General features: G+C 42.9%; 1 protein-coding gene across 1 annotated transcript in view; it reads left to right on the plus strand.

Moving 5' to 3' along the window:
* The window catches only part of LOC144955160 (dimethyladenosine transferase-like), a gene marked incomplete at both ends in the record, with an annotated part of 43,437 nt that overhangs the window by 25,364 nt on the left and 573 nt on the right, over nt 1-17,500 (plus strand). The window contains 4 exons of the mRNA XM_078885478.1: nt 5,533-5,656; nt 8,726-8,818; nt 10,290-10,354; nt 12,721-12,784. Of these exons, the coding sequence (XP_078741604.1) occupies nt 5,533-5,656; nt 8,726-8,818; nt 10,290-10,354; nt 12,721-12,784 (346 nt within the window). The remainder of the gene's footprint in view (nt 1-5,532; nt 5,657-8,725; nt 8,819-10,289; nt 10,355-12,720; nt 12,785-17,500) is intronic.

The following is a 17,500-nucleotide window of genomic DNA, read 5'->3' on the forward strand; positions in this document are numbered from 1 at the left end:
TGTGTGTGTCTCACTGTGTGTGTGTGTCTCTCTGTGTGTGTGTGTGTCTCACTGTGTGTCTCACTGTGTCTCTGTGTGTGTGTGTCTCTGTGTTTGTGTCTCTGTGTGTGTGTGTCTCTGTGTGTGTGTGTCTCTGTGTTTGTGTCTCTGTGTGTGTGTGTCTCTGTGTGTGTGTCTCACTGTGTGTGTCTCTGTGTGTGTCTCACTGTGTGTCTCTGTGTCTCTCTGTGTGTGTCTCACTGTGTCTCTGTGTGTGTGTCTGTGTGTGTCTCTGTGTGTGTATCTCACTGTGTGTGTGTGTGTGTCTCACTGTGTGTCTCTATGTGTCTCTCTGTGTGTGTCTCACTGTGTCTCTGTGTGTGTGTCTCTCTGTGTGTGTGTGTCTCACTGTGTGTGTTTCTGTGTGTGTGCGTCTCTCTCTGTGTGTCTCTCTCTGTGTGTGTCTCTGTGTGTGTGTCTCTCTGTGTGTGTGTCTCTCTCTGTGTGTGTCTCTGTGTGTGCGTCTCTCTCTGTGTGTGTCTCTGTGTGTGTGTCTCTACTGTGTGTGTGTCTCTGTGTGTGTCTCACTGTGTGTGTGTGTGTCACTGTGTCTGTGTGTGTGTCTCTATGTGTGTCACTGTGTGTGTGTGTGTCACTGTGTGTGTGTCACTGTGTCTGTGTGTGTGTCTCTATGTGTGTCACTGTGTGTGTGTGTGTCTCTGTGTGTGTGTGTGTCACTGTGTCTGTGTGTGTGTCTCTATGTCTGTCACTGTGTGTGTGTGTCACTGTGTGTGTGTGTCACTGTATGTGTGTGTGTCACTGTGTGTGTCACTGTGTGTGTGTCACTGTGTGTGTGTGTGTCACTGTGTGTGTGTGTCACTGTGTGTGTGTGTGTCACTGTGTGTGTGTGTCACTGTGTGTGTGTGTGTGTGTCACTGTGTGTGTGTGTCACTGTGTGTGTGTGTGTGTGTCACTGTGTGTGTGTGTGTCACTGTGTGTGTGTGTCACTGTGTGTGTGTGTGTGTGTCACTGTGTGTGTGTGTGTGTGTAGGTGCGCTGTGTTGATGTGTGTGTCTCTGTGTGTCACTGTGTGTGTGTGTCTCTGTGTTGATGTGTGTGTCACTGTGTGTGTGTCACTGTGTGTGTGTCTCTGTGTTGATGTGTGTGTGTGTGTCTCTGTGTGTGTGTCTCTCTGTGTGTGTGTGTCTCTCTGTGTCTCACTGTGTCACTGTGTGTGTGTGTGTGTAGGTGCACTGTGTTGATGTGTGTGTCACTGTGTGTGTGTGTGTGTAGGTGCACTGTGTTGATGTGTGTGTCACTGTGTGTGTGTGTGTAGGTGCACTGTGTTGATGTGTGTGTCACTGTGTGTGTGTGTGTGTAGGTGCACTGTGTTGATGTGTGTGTCACTGTGTGTGTGTGTGTGTAGGTGCACTGTGTTGATGTGTGTGTCACTGTGTGTGTGTGTGTGTAGGTGCACTGTGTTGATGTGTGTGTCACTGTGTGTGTGTGTGGGTGCACTGTGTTGATGTGTGTGTCACTGTGTGTGTGTGTGTGTAGGTGCACTGTGTTGATGTGTGTGTCACTGTGTGTGTGTGTGTGTGTAGGTGCACTGTGTTGATGTGTGTGTCACTGTGTGTGTGTGTGTAGGTGCACTGTGTTGATGTGTGTGTCACTGTGTGTGTGTGTGTGTAGGTGCACTGTGTTGATGTGTGTGTCACTGTGTGTGTGTGTGTAGGTGCACTGTGTTGATGTGTGTGTCACTGTGTGTGTGTGTGTGTAGGTGCACTGTGTTGATGTGTGTGTCACTGTGTGTGTGTGTAGGTGCACTGTGTTGATGTGTGTGTCACTGTGTGTGTGTGTGTGTAGGTGCACTGTGTTGATGTGTGTGTCACTGTGTGTGTGTGTGTAGGTGCACTGTGTTGATGTGTGTGTCACTGTGTGTGTGTGTGTGTAGGTGCACTGTGTTGATGTGTGTGTCACTGTGTGTGTGTGTGGGTGCACTGTGTTGATGTGTGTGTCACTGTGTGTGTGTGTGTGTAGGTGCACTGTGTTGATGTGTGTGTCACTGTGTGTGTGTGTGTGTGTAGGTGCACTGTGTTGATGTGTGTGTCACTGTGTGTGTGTGTGTAGGTGCACTGTGTTGATGTGTGTGTCACTGTGTGTGTGTGTGTGTAGGTGCACTGTGTTGATGTGTGTGTCACTGTGTGTGTGTGTGTAGGTGCACTGTGTTGATGTGTGTGTCACTGTGTGTGTGTGTGTGTAGGTGCACTGTGTTGATGTGTGTGTCACTGTGTGTGTGTGTAGGTGCACTGTGTTGATGTGTGTGTCACTGTGTGTGTGTGTGTGTAGGTGCACTGTGTTGATGTGTGTGTCACTGTGTGTGTGTGTGTAGGTGCACTGTGTTGATGTGTGTGTCTCTGTGTGTGTGTGTGTGTAGGTGCACTGTGTTGATGTGTGTGTCTCTGTGTGTGTGTGTGTGTAGGTGCACTGTGTTGATGTGTGTGTCACTGTGTGTGTGTGTGTGTAGGTGCACTGTGTTGATGTGTGTGTCTCTGTGTGTGTGTGTGTGTAGGTGCGCTGTGTTGATGTGTGTGTGACTGTGTGTCACTGTGTGTGTGTCACTGTGTGTGTGTCACTGTGTGTGTGTGTGTCACTGTATGTGTGTGTGTCACTGTGTGTGTGTGTGTCACTGTGTGTGTGTCACTGTGTGTGTGTGTGTCACTGTATGTGTGTGTGTCACTGTGTGTGTGTGTGTCACTGTGTGTGTGTCACTGTGTGTGTGTGTGTCACTGTGTGTGTGTGTGTCACTGTATGTGTGTGTGTCACTGTGTGTGTGTCACTGTGTGTGTGTCTCTGTGTGTGTGTCACTGTGTGTCTCTGTGTGTCACTGTGTGTGTGTGTGTCTCTGTGTTGATGTGTCACTGTGTGTGTGTCACTGTGTGTGTGTCTCTGTGTGTCACTGTGTGTGTGTGTGTCACTGTGTGTGTGTCACTGTGTGTGTGTGTGTCACTGTATGTGTGTGTGTCACTGTGTGTGTATCACTGTGTGTGTGTCACTGTGTGTGACTGTGTGTGTGTGTCACTGTATGTGTGTGTGTCACTGTGTGTGTGTCACTGTGTGTGTGTCACTGTGTGTGTGTCACTGTGTGTGTGTCACTGTGTGTGTGTGTGTGTGTGTCACTGTGTGTGTGTCACTGTGTGTGTGTGTGTCACTGTGTGTGTGTCACTGTGTGTGACTGTGTGTGTGTGTCTCTGTGTTGATGTGTGTGTGTGTCACTGTGTGTGTGTGTGTTACTGTGTGTGTGTCTCTCTGTGTGTGTGTCACTGTGTGTGTGTGTCTCTGTGTTGATGTGTGTGTGTGTCACTGTGTGTGTGTGTGTCACTGTGTGTGTGTCTCTCTGTGTGTGTGTCACTGTGTGTGTGTGTCTCTGTGTTGATGTGTGTGTGTGTCACTGTGTGTGTGTGTGTCACTGTGTGTGTGTCACTGTGTGTGTGTGTCTCTGTGTATGTGTGTGTGTGTGTAGGTGCACTGTGTTGATGTTGTGTGTCACTGTGTGTGTGTGTGTGTGTCACTGTGTGTGTGTGTCTCTGTGTATGTGTGTGTGTGTGTAGGTGCACTGTGTTGATGTTGTGTGTGTGTGTGTCACTGTGTGTGTGTGTGTCACTGTGTGTCTCTGTGTGTGTCACTGTGTGTGTGTGTGTAGGTGCGCTGTGTTGATGTTGTGTGTGTGTGTGTCACTGTGTGTGTGTCACTGTGTGTCTCTGTGTGTGTCACTGTGTGTGTGTGTGTAGGTGCGCTGTGTTGATGTGTGTCTCTGTGTGTGTGTCACTGTGTGTGTGTCTCTCTCTGTGTCTCACTGTGTCTCTGTGTGTGACTGTGTGTGTGTGTGTAGGTGCACTGTGTTGATGTTGTGTGTGTGTGTGTCACTGTGTGTGTGTCTCACTGTGTCACTGTGTGTGTGTGTAGGTGCACTGTGTTGATGTGTGTGTCACTGTGTGTGTGTGTGTGTAGGTGCACTGTGTTGATGTGTGTGTCACTGTGTGTGTCTCTCTGTGTGTGTGTGTCTCACTGTGTCACTGTGTGTGTGTGTGTGTGTGTCACTGTGTGTGTGTGTAGGTGCACTGTGTTGATGTGTGTGTCACTGTGTGTGTGTGTGTGTAGGTGTGCTGTGTTGATGTGTGTCTCTGTGTGTGTCTCTCTGTGTGTGTGTGTCTCTCTCTGTGTCTCACTGTGTCTCTGTGTGTGTGTGTGTGTGTAGGTGTGCTGTGTTGATGTTGTGTGTGTCACTGTGTGTGTGTGTGTCACTGTGTGTGTGTGTGTCACTGTGTGTGTGTGTGTCACTGTGTGTGTGTGTGTCACTGTGTGTGTGTGTGTAGGTGCGCTGTGTTGATGTTGTGTGTGTGTGTGTCACTGTGTGTGTGTCTCTGTGTGTGTGTCTCTGTGTGTGTGTCACTGTGTGTGTGTGTCTCTGTGTGTGTGTCACTGTGTGTGTGTGTCTCTGTGTGTGTGTCACTGTGTGTGTGTGTCTCTGTGTGTGTGTCACTGTGTGTGTGTGTCACTGTGTGTGTGTGTCTCTGTGTGTGTGTCACTGTGTGTGTGTGTGTCACTGTGTGTGTGTGTCTCTGTGTGTGTGTCTCTGTGTGTGTGTCTCTCTGTGTATGTGTGTGTGTGTGTAGGTGCGCTGTGTTGATGTGTGTGTCACTGTGTGTGTGTGTGTCACTGTGTGTGTGTCTCTCTGTGTGTGTGTGACTGTGTGTGTGTAGGTGCGCTGTGTTGATGTGTGTGTCACTGTGTGTGTGTGTGTCACTGTGTGTGTGTGTGTCACTGTGTGTGTGTGTGTCACTGTGTTGATGTGTGTGTCACTGTGTGTGTGTGTAGGTGCACTGTGTTGATGTGTGTGTCACTGTGTGTGTGTGTGTGTGTCACTGTGTGTGTGTGTGTCACTGTGTGTGTGTGTGTCTCTGTGTGTGTGTCACTGTGTGTGTGTGTCACTGTGTGTGTGTGTCACTGTGTGTGTGTGTCACTGTGTGTGTGTGTGTCACTGTGTGTGTGTGTGTCACTGTGTGTGTGTGTGTGTCACTGTGTGTGTGTGTCACTGTGTGTGTGTGTGTCACTGTGTGTGTGTGTCACTGTGTGTGTGTGTGTGTCACTGTGTGTGTCACTGTGTGTGTGTGTGTCACTGTGTGTGTCACTGTGTGTGTCACTGTGTGTGTGTGTGTCACTGTGTGTGTGTGTGTGTCACTGTGTGTGTGTGTGTCACTGTGTGTGTGTGTGTCACTGTGTGTGTGTGTGTGTCACTGTGTGTGTGTGTGTCACTGTGTGTGTGTGTGTCACTGTGTGTGTGTGTGTCACTGTGTGTGTGTGTGTCACTGTGTGTGTGTGTGTCACTGTGTGTGTGTGTGTCACTGTGTGTGTGTGTGTCACTGTGTGTGTGTGTGTGTGTGTCACTGTGTGTGTGTGTCACTGTGTGTGTGTGTCACTGTGTGTGTGTGTGTGTCACTGTGTGTGTGTGTGTCACTGTGTGTGTGTGTGTCACTGTGTGTGTGTGTGTAGGTGTGCTGTGTTGATGTTCCAGCGTGAGTTTGCTCTGCGTCTCGTTGCCAAGCCGGGAGACCGACTGTACTGCCGCCTTTCACTCAACACGCAGCTACTGGCTCGCGTAGACCACCTCATCAAGGTAGTGTACACTACACTATACACTACTACACTATACACTACTACACTATACACTACTACACTATACACTACTACACTATACACTACACTATACACTACACTATACACTACACTATACACTACACTATACACTACACACTACACTATACACTACACTATACACTACACTACTACACTACACTATACACTACACTATACACTACACTACTACACTATACACTACTACACTATACACTACTACACTATACACTACTACACTATACACTGCTACACTATACACTACTACACTATACACTACTACACTATACACTACTACACTATACACTACTACACTATACACTACACTATACACTACTACACTATACACTACTACACTATACACTACTACACTATACACTACTACACTATACACTACTACACTATACACTACTACACTATACACTACTACACTATACACTACTACACTACACACTACTACACTATACACTACTACACTATACACTACTACACTATACACTACTACACTATACACTACTACACTATACACTACTACACTACACACTACTACACTATACACTACTACACTACACTATACACTACTACACTATACACTACTACACTATACACTACTATACTATACACTACTACACTATACACTACTACACTATACACTACACTATACACTACTACACTATACACTACTACACTATACACTACTACACTATACACTACTACACTATACACTACACTATACACTACTACACTATACACTACTACACTATACACTACTATACTATACACTACTATACTATACACTACTACACTACTATACTATACACTACACTATACACTACTACACTATACACTACTACACTATACACTACTACACTATACACTACTACACTATACACTACTACACTATACACTACTACACACTATACACTACTACACTATACACTACTACACTATACACTACTACACTATACACTACTACACTATACACTACTACACTATACACTACTACACTACACACTACTACACTATACACTACTACACTATACACTACACTATACACTACTACACTATACACTACTACACTATACACTACTACACTATACACTACTACACTATACACTATACACTACTACACTATACACTACTACACTACACACTACTACACTATACACTACTACACTACTACACTATACACTACTACACTATACACTACTACACTACACACTACTACACTATACACTACTACACTATACACTACACTATACACTACTACACTATACACTACTACACTATACACTACTACACTACTACACTATACACTACACTACTACACTATACACTACTACACTATACACTACTACACTATACACTACACTATACACTACTACACTATACACTACTACACTATACACTACTACACTATACACTACTACACTATACACTACTACACTATACACTACTACACTATACACTACTACACTACACTATACACTACTACACTATACACTACTACACTATACACTACTACACTATACACTACTACACTATACACTACTACACTATACACTACTACACTATACACTACTACACTACACACTACTACACTATACACTACTACACTATACACTACACTATACACTACTACACTATACACTACTACACTATACACTACTACACTACTACACTATACACTACTACACTATACACTACACTACTACACTATACACTACTACACTATACACTACTACACTATACACTACTACACTATACACTACTACACTACACTATACACTACTACACTATACACTACACTATACACTACTACACTATACACTACTACACTATACACTACTACACTGTACACTACTACACTACACTATACACTACTACACTATACACTACTACACTATACACTACTACACTATACACTACTACACTATACACTACTACACTATACACTACTATACTATACACTACTACACTATACACTACTACACTATACACTACTACACTATACACTACTACACTATACACTACTACACTATACACTACTACACTATACACTACTACACTATACACTACTACACTATACACTATACACTACTACACTATACACTACTACACTATACACTACTACACTATACACTACTACACTATACACTACTACACTATACACTACTACACTATACACTACTACACTACACTACACACTATACACTACTACACTATACACTACTACACTATACACTACACACTATACACTACACACTACTACACTATACACTACTACACTATACACTACTACACTATACACTACTACACTATACACTACTACACTATACACTACTACACTACTACACTATACACTACTACACTACACACTATACACTATACACTACTACACTATACACTACTACACTATACACTATACACTACTACACTATACACTACTACACTATACACTACACACTACTACACTATACACTACTACACTATACACTACACACTACTACACTATACACTACTACACTATACACTACTACACTATACACTACTACACTACACACTATACACTACTACACTACACTATACACTACACTATACACTACACTATACACTACTACACTATACACTACTACACTATACACTACTACACTACTACACTACACTATACACTACTACACTATACACTACTACACTACACTATACACTACTACACTATACACTACTACACTATACACTACTACACTATACACTACTACACTATACACTACTACACTATACACTACTACACTATACACTACTACACTATACACTACTACACTATACACTACTACACTATACACTACTACACTATACACTACTACACTATACACTACTACACTATACACTACTACACTATACACTACTACACTATACACTACTACACTGTACTCTGCACTGCGCACCACACTGTACACTGCCACACTGCACTGTACACCGCACAGCACACTGCACTGTACTCTGCACTGTACACCGCACTGTACACTGCCGCACTGTACTCTGCACTGTACAGGTCGGCAAGAACAACTTCCGCCCACCGCCCAAAGTGGAGTCGAGCGTCGTGAGAATCGAGCCACGGAACCCTCCCCCTGCCATCAACTTCCAGGTGAGTTATCGATTAGTTATTGATTAGTTATTGATTAGTTATTGATTGGTTATTGATTAGTTATTGATTAATTATTGATCAGTTATTGATTAGTGAGTGATTAGTTGTTGAGCGTCGTGAGAATCGAGCCACGGAACCCTCCCCCTGCCATCAACTTCCAGGTGAGTTATTGATTAGTTATTGATTAGTTATTGATTATTGATTAGTGAGTGATTAGTTATCGAGCGTCGTGAGAATCGAGCCACGGAACCCTCCCCCTGCCATCAACTTCCAGGTGAGTTATTGATTAGTTATTGATTAGTTATTGATTAGTTATTGATTAGTGAGTGATTAGTTATTGAGCGTCGTGAGAATCGAGCCACGGAACCCTCCCCCTGCCATCAACTTCCAGGTGAGCTATCGATTAGTTATTGATTAGTTATTGATTAGTTATTGATTGGTTATTGATTCGTTATTGATTAGTTATTGATTAGTTATTGATTAGTTATTGATTAGTGAGTGATTAGTTTTTGAGCGTCGTGAGAATCGAGCCACGGAACCCTCCCCCTGCCATCAACTTCCAGGTGAGTTATTGATTAGTTATTGATTAGTTATTGATTATTGATTAGTGAGTGATTAGTTATTGAGCGTCGTGAGAATCGAGCCACGGAACCCTCCCCCTGCCATCAACTTCCAGGTGAGTTATTGATTAGTTATTGATTAGTTATTGATTAGTTATTGATTAGTGAGTGATTAGTTATTGAGCGTCGTGAGAATCGAGCCACGGAACCCTCCCCCTGCCATCAACTTCCAGGTGAGCTATCGATTAGTTATTGATTAGTTATTGATTAGTTATTGATTGGTTATTGATTCGTTATTGATTAGTTATTGATTAGTTATTGATTAGTTATTGATTAGTGAGTGATTAGTTTTTGAGCGTCGTGAGAATCGAGCCACGGAACCCTCCCCCTGCCATCAACTTCCAGGTGAGTTATTGATTAGTTATTGATTAGTTATTGATTATTGATTAGTGAGTGATTAGTTATTGAGCGTCGTGAGAATCGAGCCACGGAACCCTCCCCCTGCCATCAACTTCCAGGTGAGTTATTGATTAGTTATTGATTAGCTATCGATTAGTTATTGATTGGTTATTGATTCGTTATTGATTAGTTATTGATTAGTGAGTGATTAGTTATTGATTAGTTATTGATTAGTTATTAGTTATTAATTAGTGATTAGTCAGTGATTAGTTATTGATTAGTTATTGATTAGCTATCGATTAGTTATTGATTAGTGAGCGATTAGTTATTGATTCGTTAGTGATTCGTTAGCGATTAGTTAGTTACTAGTTATTGATTAGTTATTGATTAGTGATTAGTTAATGATTATTTATTGATTAGGTAGTGATTAGTTAGTTATTGATTAGTTATTGATTAGTTAGTCACTAGTTAGTGACGACTGCTTTCTCTCTCTCTGTGTGTGTGTGTGCTAGGAGTGGGATGGTTTGGTGAGGATCGCTTTCATCAGGAAAAACAAAACACTCGGATCTGCCTTCAAGTGAGACACTCACTCACCCACTCACCCACTCACTCACCCACTCACTCACCCACCCACTCACCCACTCACCCACTCACCCACTCACTCACCCACCCACTCACCCACCCACCCACTCACTCACCCACCCACTCACCCACTCACTCACCCACCACTCACCCACTCACTCACCCACCACTCACCCACTCACTCACCCACTCACTCACCCACCCACTCACTCACCCACCCACTCACCCACTCACTCACCCACCACTCACCCACTCACTCACCCACTCACTCACCCACCCACTCACTCACCCACCCACTCACCACTCACTCACCCACTCACTCACCCACTCACTCACCCACCCACCCACTCACTCACCACCTTACTCACCCACCCACTCACTCACACACACACTCACTCACCCACTCATTCACCCACTCACCCACCACTCACTCACTCACCCACTCACTCACTCACTCACCCACTCACCCACCACTCACTCACTCACTCACCCACTCACCCACCACTCACTCACTCACCCACTCACCCACTCACCCACTCACTCACCCACTCACTCACCCACCCACTCACCCACCCACTCACCCACTCACTCACCCACTCACTCACCCACTCACTCACCCACTCACTCACCCACTCACCCACTCACCCACCCACCCACCCACTCACCCACCCACTCACCCACCACTCACCCACCACTCACACACTCACTCACTCACTCACCCACTCACTCACTCACTCACCCACTCACTCACCCACCCACTCACTCACTCACCCACTCACCCACTCACTCACCCACTCACTCACCACCCACTCACTCACCCACTCACTCACCCACCCACTCACCCACCCACTCACCCACCACTCACTCACCACTCACACACTCACCCACTCACTCACGCACCCACTCACTCATTCACTCACCACTCACTCACTCACCCACTCACTCACCCACTCATCCACTCACTCACCCACTCACTCACGCACTCACTCACCCACTCACTCACCACCTTACTCACCACCTTACTCACCCACTCACTCACTCATTGACCCACTCACTCACCCATTCACCCTCTCACCTACCATCTATAGGAAATGTTGACTACCTCGCCTGGTACACAGGAGATGTTGACCACCTCGCCTGGTCTACAGGAGGTCGTGGTAGATGTTGACCACCTCGCCTGGTCTACAGGAGGTCGTGGTAGATGTTGACCACCTCGCCTGGTCTACAGGAGGTCGTGGTAGATGTTGTCCACCTCGCCTGGTCTACAGGAGGTCTTGGTAGATGTTGACCACCTCGCCTGGTCTACAGGAGGTCGTGGTAGATGTTGACCACCTCGCCTGGTCTACAGGAGGTCTTGGTAGATGTTGACCACCTCGCCTGGTCTACAGGAGGTCGTGGTAGATGTTGACCACCTCGCCTGGTCCACAGGAGGTCGTGGTAGATGTTGTCCACCTCGCCTGGTCCACAGGAGGTCGTGGTAGATGTTGACCACCTCGCCTGGTCCACAGGAGGTCGTGGTAGATGTTGACCACCTCGCCTGATCTACAGGAGGTCTTGGTAGATGTTGACCACCTCGCCTGGTCCACAGGAGGTCGTGGTAGATGTTGTCCACCTCGCCTGATCTACAGGAGGTCTTGGTAGATGTTGACCACCTCGCCTGGTCTACAGGAGGTCGTGGTAGATGTTGACCACCTCGCCTGGTCTACAGGAGGTCGTGGTAGATGTTGACCACCTCGCCTGGTCTACAGGAGGTCGTGGTAGATGTTGACCACCTCGCCTGGTCTACAGGAGGTCGTGGTAGATGTTGTCCACCTCGCCTGGTCTACAGGAGGTCTTGGTAGATGTTGACCACCTCGCCTGGTCTACAGGAGGTCGTGGTAGATGTTGACCACCTCGCCTGGTCTACAGGAGGTCTTGGTAGATGTTGACCACCTCGCCTGGTCTACAGGAGGTCGTGGTAGATGTTGTCCACCTCGCCTGGTCTACAGGAGGTCGTGGTAGATGTTGTCCACCTCGCCTGGTCTACAGGAGGTCGTGGTAGATGTTGACCACCTCGCCTGGTCTACAGGAGGTCGTGGGAGATGTTGACCACCTCGCCTGGTCTACAGGAGGTCGTGGTAGATGTTGACCACCTCGCCTGGTCTACAGGAGGTCATGGTAGATGTTGTCCACCTCGCCTGGTCTACAGGAGGTCGTGGTAGATGTTGACCACCTCGCCTGGTCTACAGGAGGTCGTGGTAGATGTTGACCACCTCGCCTGGTCTACAGGAGGTCGTGGTAGATGTTGACCACCTCGCCTGGTCTACAGGAGGTCGTGGGTTCGATCCTGGACCCTGACATTTCTCCTCCCTCCCTCCGCAGGTCTGGAGCGGTGCTGGAGATGATGGAGAAAAACTACCGTGTCCACTGCTCGCTCAGCGGAATCGTGAGTAGTGTAGTGTGTAGTGTAGTGTGTATTGTAGAGTAGTAGTGTAGTGTATAGTGTAGTGTATAGTGTATAGTGTAGTAGTGTATAGTGTAGTGTATAGTGTAGTGTAGTAGTGTATAGTGTAGTGTAGTAGTGTATAGTGTAGTAGTGTATAGTGTAGTGTATAGTGGAGTGTGTAGTGTAGTAGTGTATAGTGTAGTGTATAGTGTAGTGTAGTAGTGTATAGCGTAGTGTATAGTGTAGTGTATAGTGTAGTAGTGTATAGTGTAGTGTATAGTGTAGTGTAGTAGTGTATAGTGTAGTGTATAGTGTAGTAGTGTATAGTGGAGTGTGTAGTGTAGTAGTGTATAGTGTAGTGTATAGTGTAGTGTAGTAGTGTATAGTGTAGTGTATAGTGTAGTGTAGTAGTGTATAGTGTAGTGTAGTAGTGTATAGTGTAGTAGTGTATAGTGTAGTGTATAGTGGAGTGTGTAGTTTAGTAGTGTATAGTGTAGTGTAGTAGTGTATAGCGTAGTGTATAGTGTAGTGTATAGTGTATAGTGTAGTAGTGTATAGTGTAGTAGTGTATAGTGTAGTGTAGTAGTGTATAGTGTAGTAGTGTAGTAGTGTATTGTGTAGTGTATAGTGTAGTGTGTATAGTGTAGTGTAGTAGTGTATAGTGTAGTGTGTAGTGTATAGTGTAGTAGTGTATAGTGTAGTAGTGTATAGTGTAGTAGTGTATAGTGTAGTAGTGTATAGTGTAGTGTATAGTGTAGTAGTGTAGTGTATAGTGTAGTGTATAGTGTAGTGTATAGTGTAGTAGTGTATAGTGTAGTGTATAGTGTAGTAGTGTATAGTGTAGTAGTGTATAGTGTAGAAGTGTAGTGTATAGTGTAGTAGTGTATAGTGTAGTAGTGTATAGTGTAGTGTATAGTGTAGTAGTGTATAGTGTAGTGTAGTAGTGTATAGTGTAGTGTAGTAGTGTAGTAGTGTATTGTGTAGTGTATAGTGTAGTGTATAGTGTAGTGTATAGTGTATAGTGTAGTGTATAGTGTAGTGTATAGTGTAGTAGTGTATAGTGTAGTAGTGTATAGTGTAGTAGTGTATAGTGTAGTGTATAGTGTAGTGTATAGTGTAGTGTATAGTGTAGTAGTGTATAGTGTAGAAGTGTAGTGTATAGTGTAGTAGTGTATAGTGTAGTAGTGTATAGTGTAGTGTATAGTGTAGTAGTGTATAGTGTAGTGTATAGTGTAGTAGTGTATAGTATAGTGTATAGTGTAGTAGTGTATAGTGTAGAAGTGTAGTGTATAGTGTAGTAGTGTATAGTGTAGTAGTGTAGAGTGTAGTGTATAGTGTAGTAGTGTATAGTGTAGTAGTGTAGTGTATAGTGTAGTAGTGTATAGTGTAGTAGTGTATAGTGTAGTAGTGTAGTGTGTAGTGTAGTAGTGTATAGTGTAGTGTAGTAGTGTAGTGTATAGTGTAGTAGTGTATAGTGTAGTAGTGTATAGTGTAGTAGTGTATAGTGTAGTAGTGTATAGTGAAGTGTAGTGTAGTAGTGTATAGTGTAGTAGTGTATAGTGTAGTAGTGTATAGTGTAGTAGTGTATAGTGTAGTAGTGTATAGTATAGTAGTGTAGTGTATAGTGTAGTAGTGTATAGTGTAGTAGTGTAGTGTATAGTGTAGTAGTGTATGGTGTAGTAGTGTAGTAGTGTATAGTGTAGTGTAGTAGTGTATGGTGTAGTAGTGTAGTGTAGTAGTGTATAGTGTAGTAGTGTATAGTGTAGTAGTGTAGTGTATAGTGTAGAAGTGTAGTGTGTAGTGTAGTAGTGTATAGTGTAGTAGTGTGTAGTGTAGTAGTGTATAGTGTAGTAGTGTATAGTGTAGTAGTGTGTAGTGTAGTAGTGTATAGTGTAGTAGTGTGTAGTGTAGTAGTGTATAGTGTAGTAGTGTATAGTGTAGTAGTGTATAGTGTAGTAGTGTATAGTGTAGTAGTGTATAGTGTAGTAGTGTATAGTGTAGTAGTGTATAGTGTAGTAGTGTATAGTGTGTAGTGTATAGTGTAGTAGTGTATAGTGTAGTGTATAGTGTAGTAGTGTATAGTGTAGTAGTGTATAGTGTAGTGTATAGTGTAGTAGTGTATAGTGTAGTGTAGTAGTGTATAGTGTAGTGTAGTAGTGTAGTAGTGTATTGTGTAGTGTATAGTGTAGTGTATAGTGTAGTGTATAGTGTATAGTGTAGTGTATAGTGTAGTGTATAGTGTAGTAGTGTATAGTGTAGTAGTGTATAGTGTAGTAGTGTATAGTGTAGTGTATAGTGTAGTGTATAGTGTAGTGTATAGTGTAGTAGTGTATAGTGTAGAGTGTAGTGTATAGTGTAGTAGTGTATAGTGTAGTAGTGTATAGTGTAGTGTATAGTGTAGTAGTGTATAGTGTAGTGTATAGTGTAGTAGTGTATAGTATAGTGTATAGTGTAGTAGTGTAGAGTGTAGTGTATAGTGTAGTAGTGTATAGTGTAGTAGTGTAGTGTATAGTGTAGTAGTGTATAGTGTAGTAGTGTATAGTGTAGTAGTGTAGTGTGTAGTGTAGTAGTGTATAGTGTAGTGTAGTAGTGTAGTGTATAGTGTAGTAGTGTATAGTGTAGTAGTGTATAGTGTAGTAGTGTATAGTGTAGTAGTGTATAGTGAAGTGTAGTGTAGTAGTGTATAGTGTAGTAGTGTATAGTGTAGTAGTGTATAGTGTAGTAGTGTATAGTGTAGTAGTGTATAGTATAGTAGTGTAGTGTATAGTGTAGTAGTGTATAGTGTAGTAGTGTAGTGTATAGTGTAGTAGTGTATAGTGTAGTAGTGTATGGTGTAGTAGTGTAGTAGTGTATAGTGTAGTGTAGTAGTGTATGGTGTAGTAGTGTATAGTGTAGTAGTGTAGTGTATAGTGTAGAAGTGTAGTGTGTAGTGTAGTAGTGTATAGTGTAGTAGTGTGTAGTGTAGTAGTGTAGTGTATAGTGTAGTAGTGTATAGTGTAGTAGTGTATAGTGTAGTAGTGTATAGTGTAGTAGTGTATAGTGTAGTAGTGTAGTAGTGTAGTAGTGTAGTAGTGTATAGTGTGTAGTGTATAGTGTGTAGTGTATAGTGTAGTAGTGTATAGTGTAGTAGTGTATAGTGTAGTAGTGTATAGTGTAGTAGTGTATAGTGTAGAAGTGTAGTGTGTAGTGTAGTAGTGTATAGTGTAGTAGTGTGTAGTGTAGTAGTGTAGTGTATAGTGTAGTGTATAGTGTAGTAGTGTATAGTGTAGTAGTGTATAGTGTAGTAGTGTATAGTGTAGTAGTGTATAGTGTAGTAGTGTATAGTGTAGTAGTGTATAGTGTAGTAGTGTATAGTGTGTAGTGTATAGTGTAGTAGTGTATAGTGTAGTGTAGTAGTGTATAGTGTAGTAGTGTGTAGTGTATAGTGTAGTGTATAGTGTAGTAGTGTATAGTGTAGTAGTGTATAGTGTAGTAGTGTATAGTGTAGTAGTGTATAGTGTAGTAGTGTATAGTGTGTAGTGTATAGTGTAGTAGTGTATAGTGTAGTGTAGTAGTGTATAGTGTAGTAGTGTAGTAGTGTAGTGTATAGTGTAGTGTATAGTGTAGTGGTGTATAGTGTAGTAGTGTATAGTGTAGTAGTGTATAGTGTAGTAGTGTGTAGTGTAGTAGTGTATAGTGTAGAAGTGTAGTGTGTAGTGTAGTAGTGTATAGTGTAGTAGTGTGTAGTGTAGTAGTGTATAGTGTAGTGTATAGTGTAGTAGTGTATAGTGTAGTAGTGTATAGTGTAGTAGTGTATAGTGTAGTGTATAGTGTAGTAGTGTATAGTGTAGTAGTGGATAGTGTAGTAGTGTATAGTGTAGTGTATAGTGTAGTAGTGTATAGTGTAGTAGTGTGTAGTGTAGTAGTGTATAGTGTAGTAGTGTATAGTGTAGTAGTGTATAGTGTAGTAGTGTATAGTGTAGTAGTGTATAGTGTAGTGTGTAGTGTAGTAGTGTATAGTGTAGTAGTGTATAGTGTAGTAGTGTATAGTGTAGTGTATAGTGTAGTAGTGTATAGTGTAGTAGTGTGTAGTGTATAGTGTAGTGTATAGTGTAGTAGTGTATAGTGTAGTAGTGGATAGTGTAGTAGTGGATAGTGTAGTGTAGTAGTGTATAGTGTAGTAGTGTATAGTGTAGTAGTGTATAGTGTAGTAGTGTATAGTGTAGTGTATAGTGTAGTAGTGTATAGTGTAGTAGTGTATAGTGTAGTAGTGTATAGTGTATAGTGTAGTAGTGTATAGTGTAGTGTAGTGTGTAGTGTGTAGTAGTGTATAGTGTAGTGTATAGTGTAGTAGTGTAGTGTATAGTGTAGTAGTGTAGTGTATAGTGTAGTAGTGTAGTGTATAGTGTAGTAGTGTATAGTGTAGTAGTGTATAGTGTAGTAGTGTATAGTGTAGTAGTGTATAGTGTAGTAGTGTATAGTGTAGTAGTGTATAGTGTAGTAGTGTATAGTGTAGTAGTGTATAGTGTAGTAGTGTATAGTGTAGTAGTGTATAGTGTAGTGTATAGTGTAGTGTAGTAGTGTGTAGTGTATAGTGTAGTAGTGTATAGTGTAGTAGTGTATAGTGTAGTAGTGTATAGTGTAGTGTATAGTGTAGTGTAGTAGTGTGTAGTGTATAGTGTAGTAGTGTATAGTGTAGTAGTGTATAGTGTAGTGTATAGTGTAGAAGTGTATAGT

This window comes from Lampetra fluviatilis, unplaced genomic scaffold (assembly GCF_964198595.1).
Source record: "Lampetra fluviatilis unplaced genomic scaffold, kcLamFluv1.1 SCAFFOLD_724, whole genome shotgun sequence".
Classification (NCBI taxonomy): Eukaryota; Metazoa; Chordata; class Hyperoartia; order Petromyzontiformes; family Petromyzontidae; genus Lampetra; species Lampetra fluviatilis.